This window comes from Salmo salar, chromosome 11, assembly GCF_965601325.2.
Source record: "Salmo salar chromosome 11, fSalSal1, whole genome shotgun sequence".
Taxonomy (NCBI): domain Eukaryota; kingdom Metazoa; phylum Chordata; class Actinopteri; order Salmoniformes; family Salmonidae; genus Salmo; species Salmo salar.
The window spans coordinates 22,273,736-22,298,137 of record NC_138301.1 but is presented as its reverse complement, the minus strand read 5'-3'; the positions used below and the strand labels follow the sequence as shown (position 1 = coordinate 22,298,137).

The window sequence follows — 24,402 nt, the reverse complement described above, 5'->3', positions numbered from 1 at the left end:
CTATAAAAGACCTTAGTACTTTTGTCTCGCCACTTTCAACGAATCATCAGAGACGGTGATTCGTCGACCAGCCATTGCTATTGCAAAGCGCTCACTATTAAAGATTTAGTTTAAGTATAACTCTGACTTGTGTGATAAGTTTGTCTCTCCTCATTTGATAGTAAAGAAATGAACCACCACAGTACACACTGACAGTTTCTGCATTTCTTTTCTGCATGTTCTGATTCTACTTGTCACGGCTGTTTGAAGGATCGGACCAAAATGCAGCGTGTTCGTAGTTCCACATATTTTATTTATTGTGAAACTAAAATGCAAAGGCCACTCCAATACCTTGACTTTGTTGTCCTTAAGCCATTTTGACACAACTTTGAAAGTATGCTTGGGGTCATTGTCCATTTGGAAGACCCATTTGCGACCAAGCTTTAACTTCCTGACTGATGTCTTGAGATGTTGCTTCAATATATCCACATAATTTCCCTTCTCATGAAGCCATCTATTTTGTGAAGTGCACCAGTCCCTCCTGCAGCAAAGCACCCCCACAACATGGTGCTGCCACCCCCTTGCTTCACGGTTGGGATGGTGTTCTTCGGCTGGGCAAGCCTCCTCCTTTTTCCTCCAAACATAACGATGGTCATTATGGTCAACCAGTTCTATTTTTGTTTCATCAGACCAGAGGATATTTCTCCAAAAAGTACGATATTTGTCCCCATGTGCAGTTGCAAACCGTAGTCTGGCTTTTTTATGGCGGTTTTGGAGCAGTGGCTTCTTCCATGCTGAGCGGCCTTTCCGGTTGTCGATATAGGACTCGTTTTACTGAAGATATAGATACTTTTGTACCTGTTTCCTCCAGCATCTTCACAAGGTCCTTTGCTGTTGTTCTGGGATTGATTTGCACTTTTCACACCAAAGTATATTCATCTCCTGAGCGGTATGATGGCTGCGTGGCCCCATGGTGTTTATACTTGCATACTATTGTTTGTACAGATGAACGTGGTACCTTCAGGTGTTTGGAAATTGCTCCCAAGGATGAACCAGACTTGTGGAGGTCTAGAATTTTTTTCTGAGGTCTTGGCTGATTTCTTTTGATTTTCCCATGATGTCAAGCAATGAGACACTGAGTTTGAAGGTAGGCCTTGAAATACATCCGCAGGTACACCTCCAATTGACTCAAATTATGTCAATTAGCCTATCAGAAGCTTCTAAAGCCATGACATCATTTTCTGGAATTTTCCAAGCTGTTTAAAGGCACAGTCAATTTAGTGTATGTAAACTTCTGACTCACTGGAATTGTGATACAGTGAATTATAAGTGAAGTAATCTGTCTGTAAACAATTGTTGGAAAAATTACTTGTGTCATTGTAACGCCCTGGCCATAGAGAGGGGTTTTTGTTCTTTTTTTGGTTAGGCCAGGGTGTTACATTGGGTGGGCGTTCTATGTTCATTTTTCTATGTTTTTGTATTTCTTTGTTTTGGGCCGTGTGTGGCTCCCAATCAGGCACAGCTGTAGTTCGTTGTTGCTGATTGGGAGTCACACATAAGTAGCCTGTTTTTCCTTTGGGTTTTTGTGGGTGATTGTATTCTGTTAGTGTGTTTTCCTGACAGAACTGTTTGCTGTCGTCTTTGGTTTATTTTTGTAAAGTGTTCTCTTTTTATATTACATTTCTAAAGATGAACACATCCTCCGCTGCACCTTGGTCTAATTCTGACGACGGCCCTTACAGAATCACCCACCAACAACGGACCAAGCAGCAGAGGAAGGAGCAGCACCAGGAGGGGATGAAGCAGCGTGCTCGGGAGGTAATGGCATCCTGGTCGTTGGAGGTTTTGGAGTCAAGGATTGCCTGGACATGGGATCAATTACTTGACCAATGCAGCAACCTGCCGAGGGAGCGCGACGGACACGAGAGGCAGCCCCCCCCCCAAAAAAATTGGGGGGGCACACGGGGAGGTTGGCGGAGTCAGGCGTTAGACCTGAGCCAACTCCCCATGCTTACCGGAAGCAGCGTGGAACTGGTAAGGCACCGTGTTATGCTGTGAAGCGCACGGTGTCTCCAGTGCGCGTTCATAGCCCGGTGCGCTATAGGCCAGCCCCCCGCAAGTGCCATGCGAGTGCAGGCATCGAGCCAGGACGGATTGTGCCAGCTCAGCGCGACTGGTCTCCAGTGCGGCTTTTCGGTCCAGGTTATCCTGCACCGGCTCTGTGCACTGTGTCTCCAGGGCGCTGGGAGGGCCCAGTTCGCCCAATGCCTGCGCTCCACCCGTGCCGGGCCAAAGTGGGCATTCAGCCTGGAGTGTGGGTAAAGAGCCTACGTACCAGAACTCCAGTGCTCCCCCACAGCCCGTTTTATCCTGTGCCTCCTCCTCGGACCAGGCCTCCAGTGGGTCTCCCCATCCTGGTCAGTCCTGTGCGTCCTCCACGGACCAGGCCTCCAGGGGGTCTCCCCATCCTGGTCAAGCCTGTGCCTCCTCCACGGACCAGGCCTCCAGGGGGTCTCCCCATCCTGGTCAAGCCTGTGCCTCCTCCACGGACCAGGCCTCCAGTGGGTCTCCCCAGCCTGGTGAGTCCAGTGCCTGCGCCCAGAGCCAGGCCTCCTTCATGTCTCCCCAGCCTGGTGAGTCCTGGGCCAGAGCCGCCAGAGCCGCCCGCCAGTCCGGAGCCGCCAGAGCCGCCCGCCAGTCCGGAGCCGCCAGAGCCGCCCGCCAGTCCGGAGCCGCCAGAGCCGCCCGCCAGTCCGGATCCGCCAGAGCCGCCCGCCTGTCCGGAGCCGCCAGAGCCGCCTGCCTGTCCGGAGCCGCCGGAGCCGCCAGAGCCGCCCGCCTGTCCGGAGCCGCCAGAGCCGCCCGCCAGCCCGGTGAGTCCTGTGCCTGCGCCCAGGGCCAGGCCTCCTTCATGTCTCCCCAGCCTGGTGAATCCTAGGTCAGTGCCGCCGGAGCCGCCCGCCAGCTCGGAGCCACCGGAGCCGCCAGGGTCGCCCGCCAGCCGGGCGCAGCCAGGGACGCCCGCCAGCCGGGCGCAGCCAGGGTCGCCCGCCAAGCGGGCGCAACCAGAATCGCCCACCAGCTGGGCGCAGCCAGGGTCGCCCGCCAGCCGGGCGCAACCAGAATCGCCCGCCAGCTGGGTGCAGTCAGGGTCGCCCACCAGTCCTCCGGCGCGGCCAGGGGCACCACCTAAGTGGGCGACGCCGAGGGTGGAGCGGAGGCCACGTCCCGCACCTGAGCCGCCGCCGTAAGAAGGCCCACCCGGACCCTCCCCTTCAGAGTCAGGTTTTGCGGCCGGAGTCCGCACCTTGGGGGGGGGGGGGTACTGTAACGCCCTGGCCATAGAGAGGGGGTTTTGTTCTTTATTTTGGTTAGGCCAGGGTGTTACATTGGGTGGGCGTTCTGTGTTCATTTTTCTATGTTTTTGTATTTCTTTGTTTTGGGCCGTGTGTGGCTCCCAATCAGGCACAGCTGTAGTTCATTGTTGCTGATTGGGAGTCTCACATAAGTAGCCTGTTTTTCCTTTGGGTTTTTGTGGGTGATTGTATTCTGTTAGTGTGTTTTCCTGACAGAACTGTTTGCTGTCGTCTTTGGTTTATTTTTGTAAAGTGTTCTCTTTTTATATTACATTTCTAAAGATGAACACATCCTCCGCTGCACCTTGGTCTAATTCTGACGACGGCCCTTACAGTCATGCACAAAGTAGATGTCCTAACCGACTTGCCAAAACTATAGTTTGTTAACAAGAAACTTGTGGAGTGGTTAAAAAACGAGTTTTGATAACTCCAACCTAAGTGTATGTAAACTTCTGACTTCAACTGTATACACACCATCATATACATATTCAACTGTATACTGTATACACACCATCATATACATATTCAACTGAATACTGTATACACACCATCATATACATATTCAACTGTATACTGTATACACACCATCATATACGTATATTTATATTCTGGCATTGCTCGTTCTAATTCATTTAAAATGTTTTGATTTGCGTGTATTGTTTTGTATTGTTAGGTATTACTGTGCTGTTGGAGCTAGGAACATAAGCATTTCGCTACACCCCCAATAACATCTGCTAAATATGTTTACACAACCAATACAATTTGATTTGATTTAAGCAAAATTTTGCATACTGTATTTATGCATGTAACATCAAAGACTTAGAAGCAGTGGTGGAAAAGTATTCAATTGTCATACTTGAGTAAAGGTAAAGATACCTTAATAGAAAATGACTCAAATAAAAGTTAGTCACCCAGTAAAATTCTACTTGAGTAAAAGTCTAAAAGTATTTGGTTGAAAATATACTTACGTTTCAAAAGTAAAAGTATAAATCATTTCAAATTCCTTATATTAAGCAAACCAGACGGCTGGTTGATTTTTTTATTTACGGATAGCCACGGGCATGCTCCAACACTCAGGCATCATTTACAAATGAAGCATGTGTGTTTAGTGAGTCTGACCAGATCAGAGGCAGTAGGGATGACCAGGGATATTCTCTGTTTAGTGAGTCTGACCAGATCAGAGGCAGTAGGAATGACCAGGGATGTTCTGTTGATAAGTGCAGGAATTGGACCATTTTCCAGTCCTGCTAAGCATTCAAAATGTAATGAGTACTTTTGGGTGTCAGGGAAAATGTATTGAGTAAAAAGTACATTATTTTCTTTAGGAATGTAGTGAAGTAAAAGTAAAAATAGTCAAAAATATAAATAGTAAATTAAAGTACAGATACCCGTAAAAAATTACTTAAGTAGTATTTTAAAGTATTTGTACTTAAGTTCTTTACACCACTGCTTAGAAGTATGTTGTGGCTGGGTGTATTTGCTCTGGGATGAAAAACACAGTAGTTACAGGAATGGAGGTCTGCTGTAGCAGTTCATCAGGGGAGAAGCTGATGACAGGACAGGATGGAGAGAGGGAGAAGGAAGAAGAATTGAAGAGGGAGGGAGGGAGTGACAGAGAAAGAGAAGGAGAAAATGAGAGGAAGAGAGGAAGAAACAATAAATGAAGAGACGGAGGAGGAGTGACAGAGACAGAGAGAGGGGATAGAAGAGAGAGAAGCAGGAGAAAAGGATGAGAGAGAAGTGTTACTGACTGTAATGCTGAATGACATTTGAAAGCCTCCCCTGATCAGGGGTTTCCTTGAGCACCATGTCAGACAGGCTTTCATAAAACCCACTGTGTGTGTGTGTGTGTGTGTGTGTGTGGTGTGTGTGTGTGTGTGTGTGTGTGTGTGTGTGTGTGTGTGTGTGTGTGTGTGTGTGTGTGTGTGTGTGTGTGTGTGTGTGTGTGAGTACGTGTGTGAGTACGTGTGTGTGTACGTGTGTGTGTGTGTGTGTGTGTGTGTGTGTGTGTGTGTGTGTGTGTGTGTGTGTGTGTGTGTGTGTGTGTACGTGTGTGTACGTGTGTGTGAGTGTGTGCAAAGCCAATTGCTTGCAGGGAATGCAGCTGTCAAAAAGGGGAAAGGCAATTATAGGGAACGATAACAGATCATGTTTTGCCCCCATCCGACACACCCACACACAGACAAACAGTTCCCCATTGTTCCTCCACACCCAGAGGTGAAGTGTTTCCCAGGGAGAGATTCAGGCCAGTGTAATTACACTGTAATAAGTTGCTGTGGAAATACGTTACCGTGGAAATAAGAAGTTGTGGTATTGTAATTAACGCTCAAAGGACAGCCATATGTAAGCACACAAACACAGAAGTGGGCCAGGGAGAGTGGGACACTCTTTTGCAGGAAGTCTTGTGTGTGACAAAGAGAGTTGATTGAGAGGCTGTGGCTACAGTATGTACATTTTTATGGGTGTGTTTCTGTCAGTGTATCCTTGCTAGTGGGGGATTTAAACACATACATGTATTTTCACATAGGAAGCACAGCCAATGACAAGCATTTACGACTCCAAAGAATAATAGATAAGTAAAGCAACAAAATAAGACAACATATTACTACTACTGATACTGACAGTTGTGAAAAATCATTCATCCATGTGTGTGTGTGTGTGTATGTGTGTGTTTTTGTGTGTGTCTGCATGTTAGTATCTTTGTCTCTCTTAGTCTCACTCATTTTCAGAAATGATGGAGATTAATTTCTCTGCCGAATAAATGGATTAGAGACAGAAACAATGGAGGGAAAATCCAAAGAGTGTTTTTTCTTTTGCCACCATTTCAGAAATCAGGGATTAGTGGCACATTGGGACTGTGCTGAGCAGGAGAGGCCTGTGTTCCAAAACCCATCAGGGATTTGACAGCATCTGTTCCCCTCTCTGCTCTGGCCATGTCCATGACTCACGAGAAAATTCCTGAAAAGCTTTACAACTGTTTGCCTTATCCAGCCACCGCAGAGCTGTCCAACAACACTCAGTGGTGTGTGTGTGTGTGTGTGTGTGTGTGTGTGTGTGTGTGTGTGTGTGTGTGTGTGTGTGTGTGTGTGTGTGTGTGTGTGTGTGTGTGTGTGTGTGTGTGTGTGCGTGTGTGCGTGTGCGTGCGTGCGTGACTGTGTCTGTATCTGTACTGGACCAAAAAGACAGCAGACTTTATAAGCCCAAACTCATTTCTAAAAACACTCAACTTTTCTACTTCGTGTGCCGATAACTCTTAAATGTGTTTGTGCACCGAGGCTGCAACCTTGCCTCATCCTCATGCTGTTATTAACATCAGTTTGTTTGTTCCTAATATTGTGTGCACCTATCCCTTTTGTTTGAAGCAATAGCAATTCTACTCAGGGGAGAATAGCTAAATATGGACCCCAATCTTAGCAGCTTGTCTTTTCCCCCATCTCTCGCTTCGCTCGCTTCCCTTTTTCTTTCTGAGTGAGGAACCAATGTGGGGGAGGGAATCAGAGCAGATTCTATTTCTCCTGTACTGTTGTCAGCAGTTGGCTGCTTGGGGATCAAAGTAGAGTGTGTGTGTGTGTGTGTGTACGTGCGTAAGTGCGTGGTTAGGTGTTTTTTTGTGCTTTAAGAAAACTAGAGTGAGTTTAATTAAAGATGAAAGTGCGGATGATTAATTGATAGAAGTCACACTGTTCCATTTGGTACTAAACCAGGGGTGTCCAGACTTCTCCATACAGTGAAAAATGTGGACAGCTCCAAAAGCTTGTGCATAACATTAGATGTATTACCCAAGAAACTGAAGGTTTTCACAAAAATATATATTTAAAAAAAATGTGCAACAACATAATGTTTACTGTGTTGTGTGGTGTTGTTATTTTAAACCTTTAAAGACCTTAAACAAGCCTGGTGCATATTTGTCATTCTCTTTCAGGACTCAGGACTCTCCCATATATATATATATATATATATATATATTACACAGGGAAATGTGTCCACCAACTGGAGTGCCCTAAATTGCTCTGTCTGCAAATTCGGGATGTGCGTGTAAGTAGTGAGGCTCAAAGGCTCCGATGGAGCTGCTGAGGCAAAAAAACATCAGGAGTTTTTCTTGTAGTGATACAGTAAGTAAACAAACTTATTGAGAATTTCAATTCCTTTGTGATCTCAAAGGTTTGTTAGGCTATTATGGTAGGACTAGTCTACTAGCAGGAGGTGTTGGAGAATGGTTGTTTAACTCCACTCATATCCCTCCCCTCGGTCACTCATCTCCTCCAGCCTTGACCCACTCAGTGTTCGTAGTGTGCAATAGAGACAGATAAGTACCTCTGAAAGTTCTCATCTATGAAAAATGGAGTGTGCAGGCTCCCTCCATCAAACTGCCTTTCAACGGGAGATTAGAACAGCGGGAATGGAGTGCTCAGGGAGATAACGCGCCTGCTCCCAACATCTGTATTGGAACTTTTATCTTCACAGGAATCCCATTATGCTGGCAAAGAAAAATAGCTCTCCCTTGCCTGGCCAAGATTAAGTCTTCATAGAAACAGAAATAACTAGGCATTTATAGAGATGTATAGGCTGATATAGAAGTTTAGCAGACTGAGATCCCATGGTTTGGATAGAGACAGTTTGGCCCTGTGGATGTGAGTAAGGCAGAGCCATAAGTGATCATCAGCTATATTTATTGATGCTCTCAATAATTTCTCCATTAAAATAGTACGAGCCTAAACCCAATTCAAAAACAAGGCAACAGACTGAAACGAATAGTGAGGGAGGGGGCATTGAGATTGGAGGTAAATAGAAAAAGAGAGAAAGAGAGATTTACAGGCGAACTGTAAAAAAACAAAGAGTAGGCTAAGGGAGTACAGTATAAAGGACATTCAGGCAAAATGTACATGCGTTCAAATAAATAGTCATATCATATATTCCTTCTATTATTTCCATATGTAATGGTTAACTCACTATAGAATTGCATGTAAAAAAATAACAAAAAAGCTGCAGATGCTGATGACATCATCAGGTAGCGCCACACTGCGATAAGGGGGGAGGTGAGGTGGGGCAAAGTAAGGGACAGGTAATTAAACAGAGTGGGTCAGTTGGGCTGAGGGTCTTGTTTATGCCTTCAAGTGGACATTCACTTTCACTCTACAGATGTTGGAGTGGAGGAGGGGGGCATACATGCACCTAGTAATGCCAGGATGGGGGCAGTGGGGAGTTGTCATGGGTCAGAGGTGAAAGATCACAGTGTGGAGTCGCGGCAGAGGACGATCTCCAGCTCGGTGCGGTAGAGCTTCCCCGCGTCGGACAGAGCCATGATGCTCTTCTTATAGCCCACCAGACCGGTCGAGTCCAACTCCTACAGCAAACAGGGTGAGAAACAGACGTGAGTGCTAGTGCCTCAACCAATGATATCATTAACTATGGTGTCTACCCTGTAAACAATAATGAGTCATTAGGACGTCCCCAGGACTTCACGAAATGGTCGCCTGAAGTCGTCAGGACGTTGTCTCATGGTCCCTTGGAGGTTTTGTCTAGTTCCCAGTTGGTCCCAGGTACGTCCCAAGGACTTTTTTTTAGAACTTTCTTGGGATTTTGGGTCTTGTACAAGACCACAACGTTCTGCTCTTGTAAACACTCCAGGTGCAGTATGACATAATCAACCAATCAACTAATCAAAAGATGAGTCAGTAAATAAGTGAAGTCTCTCGTTCTTTACCATTTTGTTCTTGTCATGTAGGTCCTTCAGCAGTGCGTCCAGCTCCTGCTCATCGATGTAACCGTTTCCATCCTAGTGAAACAGTGAAAAACAGTGAAACAGCAGACAGGGGCTGGGCATCTCATATCATATTCTCATTAAAAGAACAATCAAACACTCAGATATCCTCCCACTCAGAGTATACACAGGTAAGATCAATCATTCACAGACCAACTGCCAATCCAAGTCATTACAAAGGCATTAGTATGAGACTCCTATACTGTACACCTGTCTTTCCTACTGTACTGTTTTCTTTGTGGAAGATTCAGTGGCATGTATTCATGGATGCCAAGCGAAGCCAGGCTTCCCCAAAATGTTGACCAAGAAAAAATATATATTTTGTGGCTCTGTGTTTCATAAATTTCCTTCAATTCACAAGAGGCTGAAATGAATATATCTCACCGGAGAAAGCATCTGAGCAAACCAAACAGCTCCCCTCTGTCTCAGTATGTGTAGAGTATCTATCTGATGCTCTCTGGTCAGAAAGAGTATGACATTGTTGCTGCTCATAGCATTGAATTCAAGGGAAGCCAGTGAGCATTTGGCCTCCCTTGATAAAAAATACATTAAATAATTGTCAATCAGCTTTGAGCTAAACTGAGTGAACTCAGCTGTGAATGGTGCTAGCTCACCATAAAAAAAGTGTCAAGGGAAGGCTTCAGACCAATCACATCACAAGCCAAAGCCAAATGTCATTAATGACAGAATAAAACTTGAATTGTTGCATCTCGTTGTGTTCGGCCCTTTCCTAAATTAGGGATTTGGACTTGTGGTTTTACTTAATTCTCCATACTGGCCAATGATTATAATGGCGATTCTGATCGATCAATAAATTCATGCATTGCGCCCCTGGCCTGAGAGGATGGAAGTTCAACATGTAGCTAGATGTACACTCTTAGAAAAAAGGGTTCCAGAAGGGTTCTTCGGCTGTCCCCACAAGAGAACCCTTTTTGGTTCCAGGTAGAACCCTTTGGTTCATGTAGAACCCTGTGGAGAGGGTTCTACATGAAACCCAAAAGGGTTCTACCTGAAACCAAATAGGTTCTACCTGGAAACAAAAATGTTTCTTCAAAGGGTTCTCCTATGGGGATAGCCGAAGAAACCTTTTAGGTTCTAGATTTTTTTCAAAGAGTGTAGTATGCTAACGTTAACTAGCTGTTCTGGTGTATCGTTGCGTATGAAAGGAAGCTAGTGAGCAAGTATTTTAGCAAGGTAGCCTAGGACAACCAAAACTAAAAGTGTGTACTGTATGATAGTCATAGACCGTTTAGACAACACGAAAGAGGAGGATGGCATTGGCGTTTCTCTACAAGTAGGTTGAGTCGACATGTTTTTTCTACTTGCTCACACACACACACACACACACACACACACACACACACACACACACACACACACACACACCCACACATAAATCAGTACATAAATCAGTAACATTGACAGGCAGCTCCTGTTTTCTTTGTAACTTGCAATAACTCTCTGTGGTTCTAAATCAATAGTTGTTTAGTAGTCCAAAAATGTGGGAAACATTACCTTGCTTGACCATGCTGTAGATCATGTAACTGTTACATGCAATATGTTTTGTGGACAGATGTTGCTCTCCGGTTTTGTGATGAAACAAATGTGTGGTTGAATTTATTCTGCCACTGTGTCTTCTTATTGTCTTGGCATTAGGCCTATATATCATGGTGGCAAGGCATATGAACTAACAGGTTATAGAGCAAACAGCGCAGTTATCACAACACATAGGTTGTAATATGGCTTTTTTTCTATATTGGCTTCCCCCCTGATTTTACCCACGCACCACTACTGGGAAGGTTACCAAGGTAACACTAACAAAATGAATGATACAGACGCAGGTGTGTCTCTGGAGTATTTACCTGTGCAAGTGACCATTTGCATGGAGCTAGTAGCTTGAGTGACAGGGATACAAGCAATCTCTCTCACACACTCTCCCACCCACACACCCTCCCTGTAAATATGTCTACTGTTGTCACAAATCCCACCGAAGGTGGCTCCCCTGCCTGCTCGGGCGGCGCTCGGCGGTCGTCTTCGCCGGCCTACTAGCCACCGCTGATCCCTTTTTCCTTTTCTGTTTGTAATGTCTTATTGGTTGCACCTGTTCCCTATTGTGTGTCTTGATTTGTGTTTATTTAAGCCAGTTTAGCCCGCCCAGGTTTGTGCGGGATTGTTTTGCTGTCGTTGTGTTTTTTGGATGTGCTGGCTATTCGCCTTGTATTCTCTCTCCGGACTGTGTGCCCGTTGTTCTTGGTTGGTCGTTTGTTCACGCGCCCGTTTGTGTTGGCGTTGACCGTTTTTGTGCCGGGAAGAATAAAGGACATTATACCTTACCTCTGCTCTCTGCGCCTGACTCCTACCACCACTCCTAGTATCTCGTGACAACTGTGCTCATTTACCTTGTCATAGAAGGTGAATATTATGTTGAACTGCTCTGCTGAAAGCTTGCATCCCTGGAGAGGCGGGAAAGACAGTGAAGGGAAAGGAAATAAATAATAATTGTACATGATATATATACATTGAGTTTACCAAACATTAGGAACACCTTCCTAATATTGACACATAGCACCCTGGGAATGCCTGCATCTGTTCCTCACAAACTGGAGACTAACTGGTTTAATTAACGAGCCTAAAGGACTGAACGACAGATGTGTGTGTGTGTGTAGTGTGTGTGTGTGTGTGTGTGTGTGTGTGTGTGTGTGTGTGTGTGTGTGTGTGTGTGTGTGTGTGTGTGTGTGTGTTTTCGTGTGTGTGTGTGTGTGTGTGTGTGTTTCGTGTGTGTGTGTGTGTGTGTGTGTGTGTGTGTGTGTGTGTGTGTGTGTGTGTGTGTGTGTGTGTGTGTGTGTGTGTGTGTGTGTGAACAAGCGTGCTTGAGTGCATGTGAAAGAGTGTTGCAAAGACTTAAGGCTGTCGATGTGATAGTCTAGCCAGGTGCAGACTCAGTAAACGTCTCCTGTGATAAACAGTTTAATCCTCTTACAGTGAATGCAATAAAGCTGAATTGTACCATAGATCTGCCGACATACATATTGTATGACCTTTACCTTAGGGTTCTGGTCAAGACTGCTTTAATTCACATAGTGACCGACTCTTTCACAAATGAATACATTGCCCCAATTCCTAAAGAATGTTGTGTGTGGGGTGGGGTGTGGGGGTGGGGTGGGGTGGGGTGTGTGGGTGTGGTCTCACCTCGAACTTGAGCAAGAAATTTTCTTGAACCGGCAGCAGCCTTAAATGAGATAAAAGAAAATCGTTCATATTCAGATTCTTTACTTCAAAATGGATTTAAGTATAGCACAGAGAGTCTCTCAATGAACAAGACACACATACACTCACCTGGCCATTTCAGACAGGCCCAGTTTCCCATCACCGTTCAGATCAAACATCTTCAGCTGGAGAGTGAAATACAACAGTGAGTGGCGTAACATTACTACACAGTGTTAAACCTGTGTGTTTGTGTACACATGTACAGTATGTGTGTCACACTCACTATTGTCTGTGTGTACTCGTTGAGTTTCTTGTCATCATAGTGTCTGTTGGCTTTCTTCAGAAGATCTGACAGGAAACCCTGAGGAAGACAGATCCTCGTTACCCCACTGGTAACTGGCTCAATGACCCAAAATTAAAGTTTAAGGATGAGAGCTCAGGGGTCCTCCTCTGACAACAAGCACAAGTCCTTGGAAACTGACTACTGAAGGTTATGAATGTATTAAACTTTGACACATTTGTTTACCTTCAGTTCATTGGCTTCGATGTATCCACTGCGATCAGTGTCATACCTTCGCCATGCCTGTAGACAGAGCATTTTTAACATTTCATTACAACACAGTACACATGCATTTAAACACAGAGATTAAGAACTCTAAAGCCTTAAAACCCTCTTTACTTTAACAACAAGTGGAAAAGTCATAATGCTATAATCGGTAGAGAGAATGTAGCCAGACGGAGATAGAAGAGGATGAGAGTGAGACAGAAAAGTATATAATTTGTGTTTTAATCTACCAGCTGTCCCGTGTCTAGAGCGAAACCTTATCAAAGATGGATGCCCAAACTACATCACCCCTCCCCCCACTCTCCTGCAGTAAGCCTGCAAACCATCCATAATGTATGGCAGTCTGAGAATAGCTTCTGTGTTCCCCTCCCCCCTCCACTTTTAACACGGGGTAGCCAGCACACTGGACCACTGCAAAACTCTTTCCTTCTGTCTATCCTCCCTTCTCCTTACTTTGCGTGTCTCCACCAGCAGAGAACAGTTAAAAGGAACCCCCCTCCCTCTCTCTCTTTCTCTCTCTAGTTATTTCTAGATATAAAACGCTTTAGACAAGGAGATGCCTGTTTCCCTGATATTTCTAATCTCTGTTGGGATTGATTCTGTGTATGTGGATGGATGTATTTTTGTGGTGGTTTTTGTGTATGGGACGAAGTGATCAGACTTAGCAATACACCAAAAAGTTATCTGTATCGGAGAGCAATGATAGCAGGAGCCATCTTTAGTGATCGATATACTCTACAGTGCAGTGGGCTTACACACACACACCACACACACACACACACACACACACACACAGACAGACAGACAGACAGACAGACAGACAGACAGACACAACTTACCGCCATGAATTCTGCACTGGATCCCACAAATGTTCTGAAACAAAGCAGGAAATTCTCCTCTGTGGGCAGAATCTGAGCTAACTGGAGAGAAAGAGGGAGAGAGAGAGAAAATATAGAGAGAGAGGATTAGTACACTTGGCTACTAACTCAATATTAAAGCGGATTTCAACAACAACACTGTGTACAAAACAAAGAACATATATGCAGATATAACATCAGAGGTAAACATAAGAAGTAAGCAGACATTTCAACAGAGGAGTTTGAATGTGCTTGTGTACAGTATGAGTCTTACTTCTGACATCTCAATTCTTCCGTCTGCATTCTTGTCAAATTTCATCATGAATTCCTTCATTTTCTCTCTAAAGGCAGCATGTGTGGGATCCTTGAATAGACAAACACACACACACAAACACACAGAATAAATCAAAAACGGATAAAACAGCGACTTCCTACCTAACGACTCTCTATGATGATGAGTTGTTGTAGCATATTATATCAAATTATCTAGTCTATTAGCCTATCTAGAAGCCTGAATACACCATGGATGATGACAGTCAAGTAAAGTGGACCATGTTCTCATTTAAATACAATGTTTAAGGTTGCTTCGACTAGGATGGAGTCAGTTACTCACTTTAAGGCAGGAAGCAAGGAAGGATGCATTTTCAATGTATTCAAACCCACTCACCACACCTGTTCCTCTCCGCGCAGTCTCTAGCTGCCGGAAGAAGTTCTCCAGCTCCTTTCCCTCAATGTAGCCATTTCCTGTAGGACATACCCAAGGGTTAAAGGTCATTCCTGGGATCAGTGAGATGGGGATTACATTGACTTTTGAACCTGTGGAAAACATAATAGTTACACGGCACTTTCTCAATTAATCTTTCCTTGATTCCTTGCATCCTCTCTCCTCACCTCCTTCGCAAATCCTATTGGAGAAAAAAGTCAGGGAGGGACTTTGGACCTTCTTCTCCAATACAGCTGAGATGGAGGTGAGGGGATCAGATGCTCAGTATCTCACCAAATGTGAATTGAGATAGAACTCTGGTATGTAGTGTGTGTTTCATTACTGTAAAAATAAACAGGGTTCAATATGGAGGCATTTTTTAAGCCCTTTGTTCAACAAGTAGCTCAATGAATGTCCGGAACAACGAGTCCACAAGGAGTCCAGAGAGTCAAGTGTTGTATAGCACCGCCATGACTGTTTGCATACTCTAAACGATATGGAAACATGTTGACAAAAACACTCTCATTATCTAGCCTAATGCTACAGTCACACGATATTGTCCATCTGGCCAACACGACTCCCACAGGAGTACAGTAGCATAACATTGAGTCACATATTTATATCCAACACTGCTGAGCTCCCTGGTCCTTACTAGGATTAGTCTGATATCCCAGCAAAACCATCAGGCTCAGTATCTGATGGGAGGATGAGATAGAGGGAGGAGGAGAGAAAGGGAGAGTAGGTCGGAGGGAGGGATCTGAAAGGGCAGGGGCTTAATGTGACTTATTGTGTCATAGCATCATAGGAATAAAATGATAGCTAACCTCACGGGAAGAAAATTATGGAAAGGGGAAAGAGATTACTTGATAAGTGTGTGTGTGTGTGTGTGTGTGTGTGTGTGTGTGTGTGTGTGTGTGTGGGTGTGTGTGTGTGTGTGTGTGTGTGTGTGTGTGTGTGTGTGTGTGTGCGTGTGTGCGAGTGTGTGTGCGTGTGTGCACGTGTGTGTGTGTGTGTGTGTGTGTGCGCACGCGCGGGTCTGTGTGCGCACACTGTAGGGGCAACCCACATACTCTAGATATTTAAGGCTGATTGAGAATATAACAAGCTCCTAATTGTCTTGCCCGATCAGATCTCTAACGGTTTGTACTCTGTGAGTTCCCCCAGGTCTGTGCTCTGTGAGTTCCCCCATCGGGGAGATGAGAGAAACACTCAGAGGCCATCAAACACACACGGGAGAAACACACATCACACACACACCCTACAGGCAGATAGAAAAGGAGAAACAGAGAGAGAGAATGGGAAGAAATAGCTAGGAGATGCAGCAATAGAGAGAGAGGGGGGGTAAAGAGAGGGCAGAAGAAAGGACCCGCTCTAACATTCTTGTAGTTTAGCTCAGTGTTGGGAGAAGGTAGGGGTTCTGCATTAGTCACATGACCAAAGCACTGCTGGCATCTGGAAACTTTAGGCAGATCAGGGTGGCATTTACGAATGGGAAGTGTGGAAATTCTTTGGTAATGCTGCCACAGAATGATATTTAAAAACAGGAATCGCCTGCAGCTCAGAAGGCATTAGAAACATATTCACAGTGGAATGGCTTTGTGCCTGGGGGATTGACAGTGGGGGGTCAGGTAGATGTTTATTGGGGCACTAGATATTCTGTAGCGACATTCACAAACATGGCAGGCATGTGACTGGCTACGCATGGTGTACAGCAAGTTTGCTGACGACACAATAGTTGTAGGCCTGATAACCAACAATGACTAGTTCACCTATAGGGAGGCGATAAGTGGACTGGCATTGTGGTGACATCATGACAACAACCTCTCCCTCAATGTCAGCAAAACAAAGGAGTTGACTGTTGACTTCAGGAAGCAGAGGAGTGAACATGCCCTGATCCACATCAACGGGACTGTAGTAGAGAGAGTCACTAGTTTTATGTTCCTCAGCATCCACATCACAGAGGACTTTTCTTGGACCAACAACACCATCACTCTTGTCAAGAGGGTGCAACAGCACCTCTACTGCCTAAGGCAGCTGAAGAAATTTGGCATGTTGCTAGAAATACTACCGCTGAACCATCAAGAGCGTCCTGAAAAGTTGATTCACGGCTTGGTATGGGAATTGCTCCGTCCACGACCGCAAAGCTCTCCAGCGGGTGGTGAAGACGGCCCGAGTGCATCACTGGGACCATGCTTCCACTCATCCAGGACGTCTACTTGAAACTGTGCCTGAGGAAGGCACTCAGCATCGTCAAGGACCCCACACACCCCAGCCACTAGCTGTTTTCTCCCTTACCTTCGGGCAGACTGTTTCGAAGCATGTGGTCTAATACCAACAGGCTCACTTTAAGTTTTTATTCTTATTTTTTTACTGTTTTTTATTGTTGTTGCATTGTCGAAAAGGAACCTGCAAGTAAGCATTTCGTTGGACAATGTATACAATACGTATCCCGTTGTCACGCCCTGACCATAGAGAGCCCTATGGTGTTGTAGGTCAGGGCGTGACTAGGGTGTGTTCTAGTCGATTCATTTCTATCCTTGGGATTGAGTATGGTTCCCAATTAGAGGCAGCTGAGTGAAATTGCATCCAGTGAAATTGCAGAGTGCAAAATTAAAAAATACTAAATTCTAATATTTAACATTCTTGAAAATATATGTGTTATACATCAAAATAAAGCTTAACCTCTTGTTAATCCAGCCAAAGTGTCAGATTTCAAAAAGGCTTTATGGCGAAAGCACACCATGCGATTATCTGAGGACAGCGTCCCTCATACAAAACACATGAAAATAATTTTTCAACCAGGCAGGTGCGACACAAATGTCAGAAATAGCGATATAATTAATCACTTACCTTTGATGATCTTCATATGGTTGCACTCACACGACTCCCAGTTACACAATAAATGTTTGTTTTGTTCGATAAAGTTCCTCTTTATATCCAAAAACCTCCATTTGGCTGGCACGTTTTGTTCAGTAATCAACTGGCTCCAGGGCTGGCACAACAGGCAGACGAAAAGTCAAAAAAGTACAGGTAACGTTCATAGAAACATGTCAAACGATGTTTAGAATCAATCCTCAGGTTGTTTTAGTTATAAATAAGCAATAATATTTCAACCGGACAATAGCGTTGTCAATAGAAAAGGAAAAATAACACATGGCGCGCTCTCGGCCATGAACAACAAACAACTCTGGGACATCAGACAGTCCATTCACTCTCTGTGCTCTTACTCACTAATTTTTCACAATACAAGCCTGAAACTATTTCCAACAGACTGTTGACATCTAATGGAAGCCATAGGAAGTGCAATCTGACCCCACAGCCATCGGATACTGTGTTCAATTCAATTGAAAACTACAAACTTCAGAATTTGATTTTCTCAGGTTTTCGCCTGCCATATGAGTTCTGTTATACTCACAGACATTATTTTAACAGTTTTGGAAACTTTAGAGTGTTTTCTATCCATATCTTAGCTATCCGTTTTCTATGCATATCTTAGCTTCTGGGCCTGAGTAACAGGCAATTTACTCTCGGCACGCTTTTCATCCGGATGTCAAAATACTGCCCCCTACCCTAGAGAGGTTAAGGTGTCCCTGTTCCCACCTGCTTTTGTGGGATATTGTTTGTGTTTGTGCTTGTTGCACCACGTAAGTCACGTTTCATTGCTTGTTTATTGTTTTGTTGAGAGGTTTTCACTTAATAAAAGGATGTGGAACTCAAATCACACTGCGCCTTGGTCCGTCCATTATCACGAGCGTGACAGAATATCCCACCAATCAAGGACCAAGCAGAATGCTCGGGAGGATAAAGTGAGTTGGACCTGGGAGGAAATCCGGGGAGGATGCGAGACCCTTCCTTTGAGAGAATCGCAGAAAGTACTGGAAGGACAGCGACAAGCCGGGGGCCACGGCCACAGAAACTCCAAGATTTTTTTTGGGGGGGGGGCATATGGGATGGTCGACTGAGCAGCGGGGAGTGCCAGAGTCCGTTTGGGAGTCGGTGGAGGAATACAATGAAAGATACCGGAGAGAGGTGATAGCGAGTAGTATGCTGCAGCGCAGGCGTGCTGAAGAGCGTGACACCAGTCCAGTGCCATCTGTGCCGGCTCCACGCACCAGGCCTGCAGTGAGCCTTCTCAGTCCGGTACGTCCTGTGCCGGTGCCTCGCACTCGCCCTGAAGAGCAGGTCATCAGTCCGGTGCCATCTGTGCCAGCTCCCCGCACTTGCCCTGAAGTGCGTGTCACCAGTCCAGTGCCACCTGTGCCGGCTCCACGCACCAGGCCTCCAGTGCGCCTCCCCAGTCCGGTACGTCCTGTGCCAGCTCCCCGCACTCGCCCTGAAGTGCGTGTCACCAGTCCGGTGCCACCTGTGCCGGCTCCACGCACCAGGCCGCCAGTGCGCCTCCCCAGTCCGGTACGTCCTGTGCCAGCTCCCCGCACTCGCCCTGAAGTGCGTGTCACCAGTCCGGTGCCACCTGTGCCGGCTCCACGCATCAGGCCTCCAGTGCGTCTCCCCAGTCCGGTACGTCCTGTGCCAGCTCCCCGCACTCGCCCTGAAGTGCGTGTCATCAGTCCGGTGCAACCTGCGCCGATGCCCAGTCCAGGCACGGCGTCCAACCCAGCTCCATGGCCAGAGCCTTCCTCTGCACCGGTGCCCAGTCCAGGCACGGCATCCAACCCAGCTCCATGGCCGGAGCCTTCCTCTGCGACGGTGCCCAGTCCAGGCACGGCGTCCAACCCAGCTCCATGGCCGGAGCCCTCTGCGCCAGTGCCTAGTCCAGGCATGGCGTCCAACCCAGCTCCATGGCCGGAGCCCTCCTCTGTGCCGGTGCCCAGTCCAGGCATGGCATCCAGTACCGCTCCAAGGCCGGAGCCTTCCTCTGCGCCGATGCCCAGTCCAGGCACGGCGTTCAGCCCGGCGCCATGGCCGAATCCGGAGTCTGGGCGGGGGCTACAACCCGCACCGGAGCCGCCACCGACACTAGTCACCCCCCCTACCCTCCCCATTTGGTTTCAGGTTTTGCGGCCGGAGTCCGCACCTCTGGGGGGGGGGGGGGGTACTGTCACGCCCTGACCATAGAGAGCCCTTGGTTCTCTATGGTGTTGTAGGTCAGGGCGTGACTAGGGGGTGTTCTAGTCAATTCATTTCTATGTTTGGGATTGAGTATGGTTCCCAATTAGAGGCAGCTGATTATCGTTGTCTCTAATTGGGGATCATACTTAAGGTGTCCCTATTCCCACCTGCTTTTGTGGGATATTGTTTGTGTTTGTGCTTGTTGCACCACATAAGTCACGTTTCGTTGCTTGTTTATTGTTTTGTTGAGAAGTTTTCACTTAATAAAAGGATGTGGAACTCAAATCACGCTGCGCCTTGGTCATTCCATTATCACGAGCGTGACACCCGTACAACTAATACAACTTTCAACGTAAAACGTTTAACTTTGTGTGATGTATTTGATAGGTAAATCATCATCTGTGCATTGGCTCGGCTGGTCTTTGAGATGTAAGCAAATCACTGCAGAAACACAAAGCTTTGTGTATGTAAATAAATCAGCCCATCAGATGGAGGGACTGAGGGCTGTCTCCTCTCTATATCAACATGTCATCACTCCACAGAAGCACAACTAAACATATTCCTGTACTGTGTGGGAGGGAAGTGGGTGAGTTGGCTGGTTAACTGTGTAAAGAGGTTTCACCAAAGACATGGATATTATGCTAGATATGTGCAGACCATCACAAATAATCCCAATTGCTCTTCCCAATGTGAGGATTTAGTGTGAATTATGCCCATGTCTTTACACAGGGCCGGACTTGGGCATAAGCGACATAGGCGGTTTGTCTACGTCCCCTGGCCGCTAGGGGGCCCATGACCCAAAAAGGAACTCATTAGAGTTTGAACAGCAGAAAACACAAAGCGCAATTTCGAAATGTGGTTGTGCATCAGCAGTTTTCCTCTTGTTATGTCAGTCACTGACAGCACTCCATTAGCCCACGAAGCTTCGCATTTTTAGATTGATAAATTAGTGTACCCTGCTATCTAAATTTGTAGTAATAATGACCAAATTACTGAACAGGAACAAAGGGCACGTGCGCAGGGGCCCTGCCCTTTAGAGGGCCCCCATTGATTTTGTTTGCCACTCTCACTCACGAATAAAATTGCATAAAATTAGTTAGACATTTACTATAGTTTCTTTTTAGCCCTATGGCAAAATGTGTACAATTGCAGAAAACTTGCATTAAAACTGAAAAACTTTCTCTATGACCTATGGCAAAATGTGTGGAATTACAGGAAATTTACTTTAAAAATGTATAAATATTTCCATGGTCAAGTGGGGAGCCACTAAAATATTTTACCAGCGAGGTGGTAGGCCCCTCAACTAAATCTCATATAGAGCCCCAAAAGGCTTGGCCCTGTTCATACATTTTCCAGTTATGTTAGACATAGATCTTGTTTCCTTGCATGGAATAATATTTGGTGTGAAGAGTGGAATAATGCATGCGCTTCCCAAATGTCATAGGCCTATTCTCTACTCCACACACAGACACATTCTGCACAAACCATAACACACACACACACACCATACAAGGCCTGTCCTAAGAGTGAATCATCTGAAGTTTTAAATCTGAAACGCGTCATTGACATTGACCGAAAAATGTAATCTAGGATTCTTGAAAAGCATGCTCCACTACCCCAGCTCTAGTCCCACTTTATCATGTATGAGACTATGGACATAGATTGGCACACGGATTCGACTTGACAGACCGACACAAACCCGCTTGGCCACAATATGTTTCTGTTAACCACCTCTGCCTCCCACAGATGGATTACTGGCACAACATCTCTGAAAAGCCTTAAATGCATTCATGTATTCACAGCGAACAGTGAGACCTATTTTTACATTCCACAAACTATAATTTGTGGAATTAGAGTGTGTGTGTGTGTTGTCGTGTGTGTGTGTGTTGTCGTGGTGTGTGTGTGTGTGTGTGTGTGTGTGTGTGTGTGTGTGTGTGTGTGTGTGTGTGTGTGTGTGTGTGTGTGTGTGTGTGTGTGTGTGTGTGTGTGTGTAATTGCACTCATTCCTCATCCCTGGCTCTACTAATTCTAGGTCCATTCCAGCCCAGTGCACGCCAGGGATGCGTATGGCTTAGTTGACCCGGTGGGCGGATTTAACTCTCGGCTGGGGCAGTGGAGTGTTTGAGCGGCTCGGAGAATCCCTGCGCTTGCTCAGGTGTGACTGTTTACATGCTCTAGGTTTACACGCTCTAGGTTTACACGCTCTAGGTTTACACGCTCTAGGTGAGAGGCTGCAGAGCTCAGAGTGAGCGCTATGGGGCGGAAACATGTTAAGTCTGCGCAATGTCACAGACTTTTTGACACATCTTTACACACTTCAACAGGCGCGTGTTTAGTAGAGCCCTCAGTAAGTCTAAATGGGCCTAGCCCAGCGTTTTGCTGCCAAGCAGAATGTCTCCAACGGCCCTAAGGGACCACCATGGGATGGGGGAGAAGGATTCAACATGCTTTGCGCAGTGCAGAAATGAATGCATGGATGGATGGATTAAAGAAAGAAAACGCAGTGCTATAGCATGCAATATATTTATATCCAAAGACGTAAATGAGAGATACTGAGGGTCATGGGATTTAGCAACTCGTATAGCTGCTGTTATAATCACTGTTTATAACCTTTCATGATCACTTTTGAGTGCTGTGTGACAGAGACCAGCTCTAGCGCACAGTGACGCACACCATACCCGTGACTGGGCCATCGAGCTGCAGTCAGTCACACCCATAACCGCCCAGTATCTAGTGCGTGCACTCCCCCCCATCCCTCTCCCCCAATGACTGTAAAGGCTATATGGCTATTCCCTATATTAATTCCGTCGCTCTCCTTTTCCCCATCACTACTTCTCCCTCGTCTCTCCTCTCCCCCCACTTCCACTTTACCATCCTCTCTGTCCTCTCGCCCCATCTTCTTCGCACACTGCTCCCCGTTCTCCTACCCACCTTTCCCCCCTACTCTCTCTCCCGCTCCACTCCTTCCCATTCCCAGACCGGACACGGCAAGCTGCCTGTCAATACACCGCGCCTGGCAGAAGCCCCGGTGATGACATAGGCTACTGTAGATTCATTCATAGGAGACGCGCGGATCCGGTTGCCTCGTTGGGGTCGCTACAAGCCAGGCACATATATAATTCACAGCGATCAAACAGCGCTAAAAACAGCCACTCCGTTTTGCACACACGTCACCACTCTATATAATAAATGATCTAGCAAGAACAACGCATGTTTACTCTCAAATAATGTAGTGCTGTAGTAGACTTTCGTGTTTTACGCACAGAAAATAGTGCCACAAATGTGGTCCAAAGCAGCGCTTTTTCCATAACTTAGCTGTTTGATGCGTAACTTGCTGTTTGATGCGTAATTGAGGAACTAAAAGAAAATGATGATTAACAAACATGGTTATAGGGGATTATATGTAGCCTACGTGTCGACTGAAATCTCATATAACACTCGTGTGGGAAAAATGCACAAACTGAACTATTTGAAAATGCTTTTCTACTTTGCTACTTCAAAATATGTTTCCTTATCTGACAGTTCTGCAACAAATATCTACAAACCACACAAATGCCCCTTTATACAACTTCAATATGCTAATTGTGCAATTAAAGTTAAAAAAGGAGTGTCAAGTTAAAAATATTTTTCAGAAGTGCATGATCACGGAACAGGGTACAGGGCACAGGGAACTCTGACTGACAATCACAGCCAAGATTCCCAAGACGCTGTTTAAATAACAATCCATATGCTCCTCTGTCCCGCAGTACAACACACAGGACTTCCTACCCTCATCTATCACATCTGCTCACTTTCTCTGTCCCGCAGTACAACACACAGGACTTCCTACCCTCATCTATCACATCTGCTCACTTTCTCTGTCCCACCAAGCACTAGCCGATCAGTTTAACAACTATCCAACCATTCTGAATTTACAACCAGCCTACTCCTATGATATGACCATAGTCCAGTCCTGCCCAAGTTTAACCCCCTGGCCGTAGCCGTACTGACCGTCTGCGTCGAAATGTTTCCAGATGTCGAGAAACTGCGCCGCGGTGAGCTCTGCCAGGTGGAGATGAGGGGGCTGCTGTGCTTGACTCGCCATCGTTCAGTCGCTGCAGCTTTTTCTTCTTCTTCCCGAGTTAACTTGGTCCCAGTCTGATCCAGAGCCTAAACTGTCAGCGGCTCGCACTCAGCCGGGGCTTTTAAACCCCCCCGCGGCGCATGCACTTTTCACGCTGACAGAACGGGGGCGCAGCGGCTCTGAACCTGCATGTACTCTGAGCTAAGGAGTGTGAGAGCCTGCAGGAGCTGTACTGATCTGTCACTCCCCTCAGAGGGATGACAGATACTCAATGGCACTGTCCATGCAGGCTCTGTCCATGCAGAATAACACTCTCTGTTGATTGGAATTATGGAAATATAATCATACAGAGAAAGGCCCCATATACTAGCACTCATGAGCCGAAAATTACATCAAAACATTCCATCACATAGTCTGTCCCATCAAACAGCCAACTAAGTGTGTGTGTGTGTGTGTGTGTGTGTGTGTGTGTGTGTGTGTGTGTGTGTGTGTGTGTGTGTGTGTGTGTGTGTGTGTGTGCGTGCGAGTGTTAATGTGTGAGTGCACATGCTCTGGTAATGAGTATTTATCTCTCTGCTCTACCAAATGCCTCACCATTGATCTTACTGTACTTATCAAATATCCCTTTGAAAAAAGACTGTACTATCCCCTCTCTCACCGTTCCTAATTTACTCCCATTTTCTCCCCCCATCCATCAATGCATCCCTCTCTCACTGCCCCATCTCCCTCGCAGTAAGCCCAGCTCTTCTATAGGGTCTGTTTAGATTTAAGTTTCCCCTCAGACTCCTTGGCCATTCAACCTCATAGCTGGCACAAATCATATCACACAGTTGGAGAACTA

At 46.0% G+C, this 24,402-nt stretch overlaps 1 protein-coding gene across 1 annotated transcript; it reads right to left on the bottom strand.

The window, feature by feature from the left end:
- Positions 1–8,303: 8,303 nt before the first annotated feature.
- LOC106562260 (calretinin) lies at positions 8,304–23,666 on the bottom strand. Its single transcript, XM_014127025.3, has 11 exons — positions 23,489–23,666; positions 14,393–14,469; positions 14,000–14,089; positions 13,708–13,788; positions 12,830–12,886; positions 12,587–12,664; positions 12,433–12,488; positions 12,286–12,325; positions 11,496–11,549; positions 9,040–9,111; positions 8,304–8,679 (listed from the first exon to the last, which is right to left on the bottom strand). The coding sequence occupies exons 1-11, from the start codon at positions 23,580–23,582 to the stop codon at positions 8,563–8,565; spliced, it is 816 nt and encodes a 271-aa protein (XP_013982500.1). The 5' UTR covers positions 23,583–23,666; the 3' UTR covers positions 8,304–8,562.
- Positions 23,667–24,402: the final 736 nt, after the last annotated feature.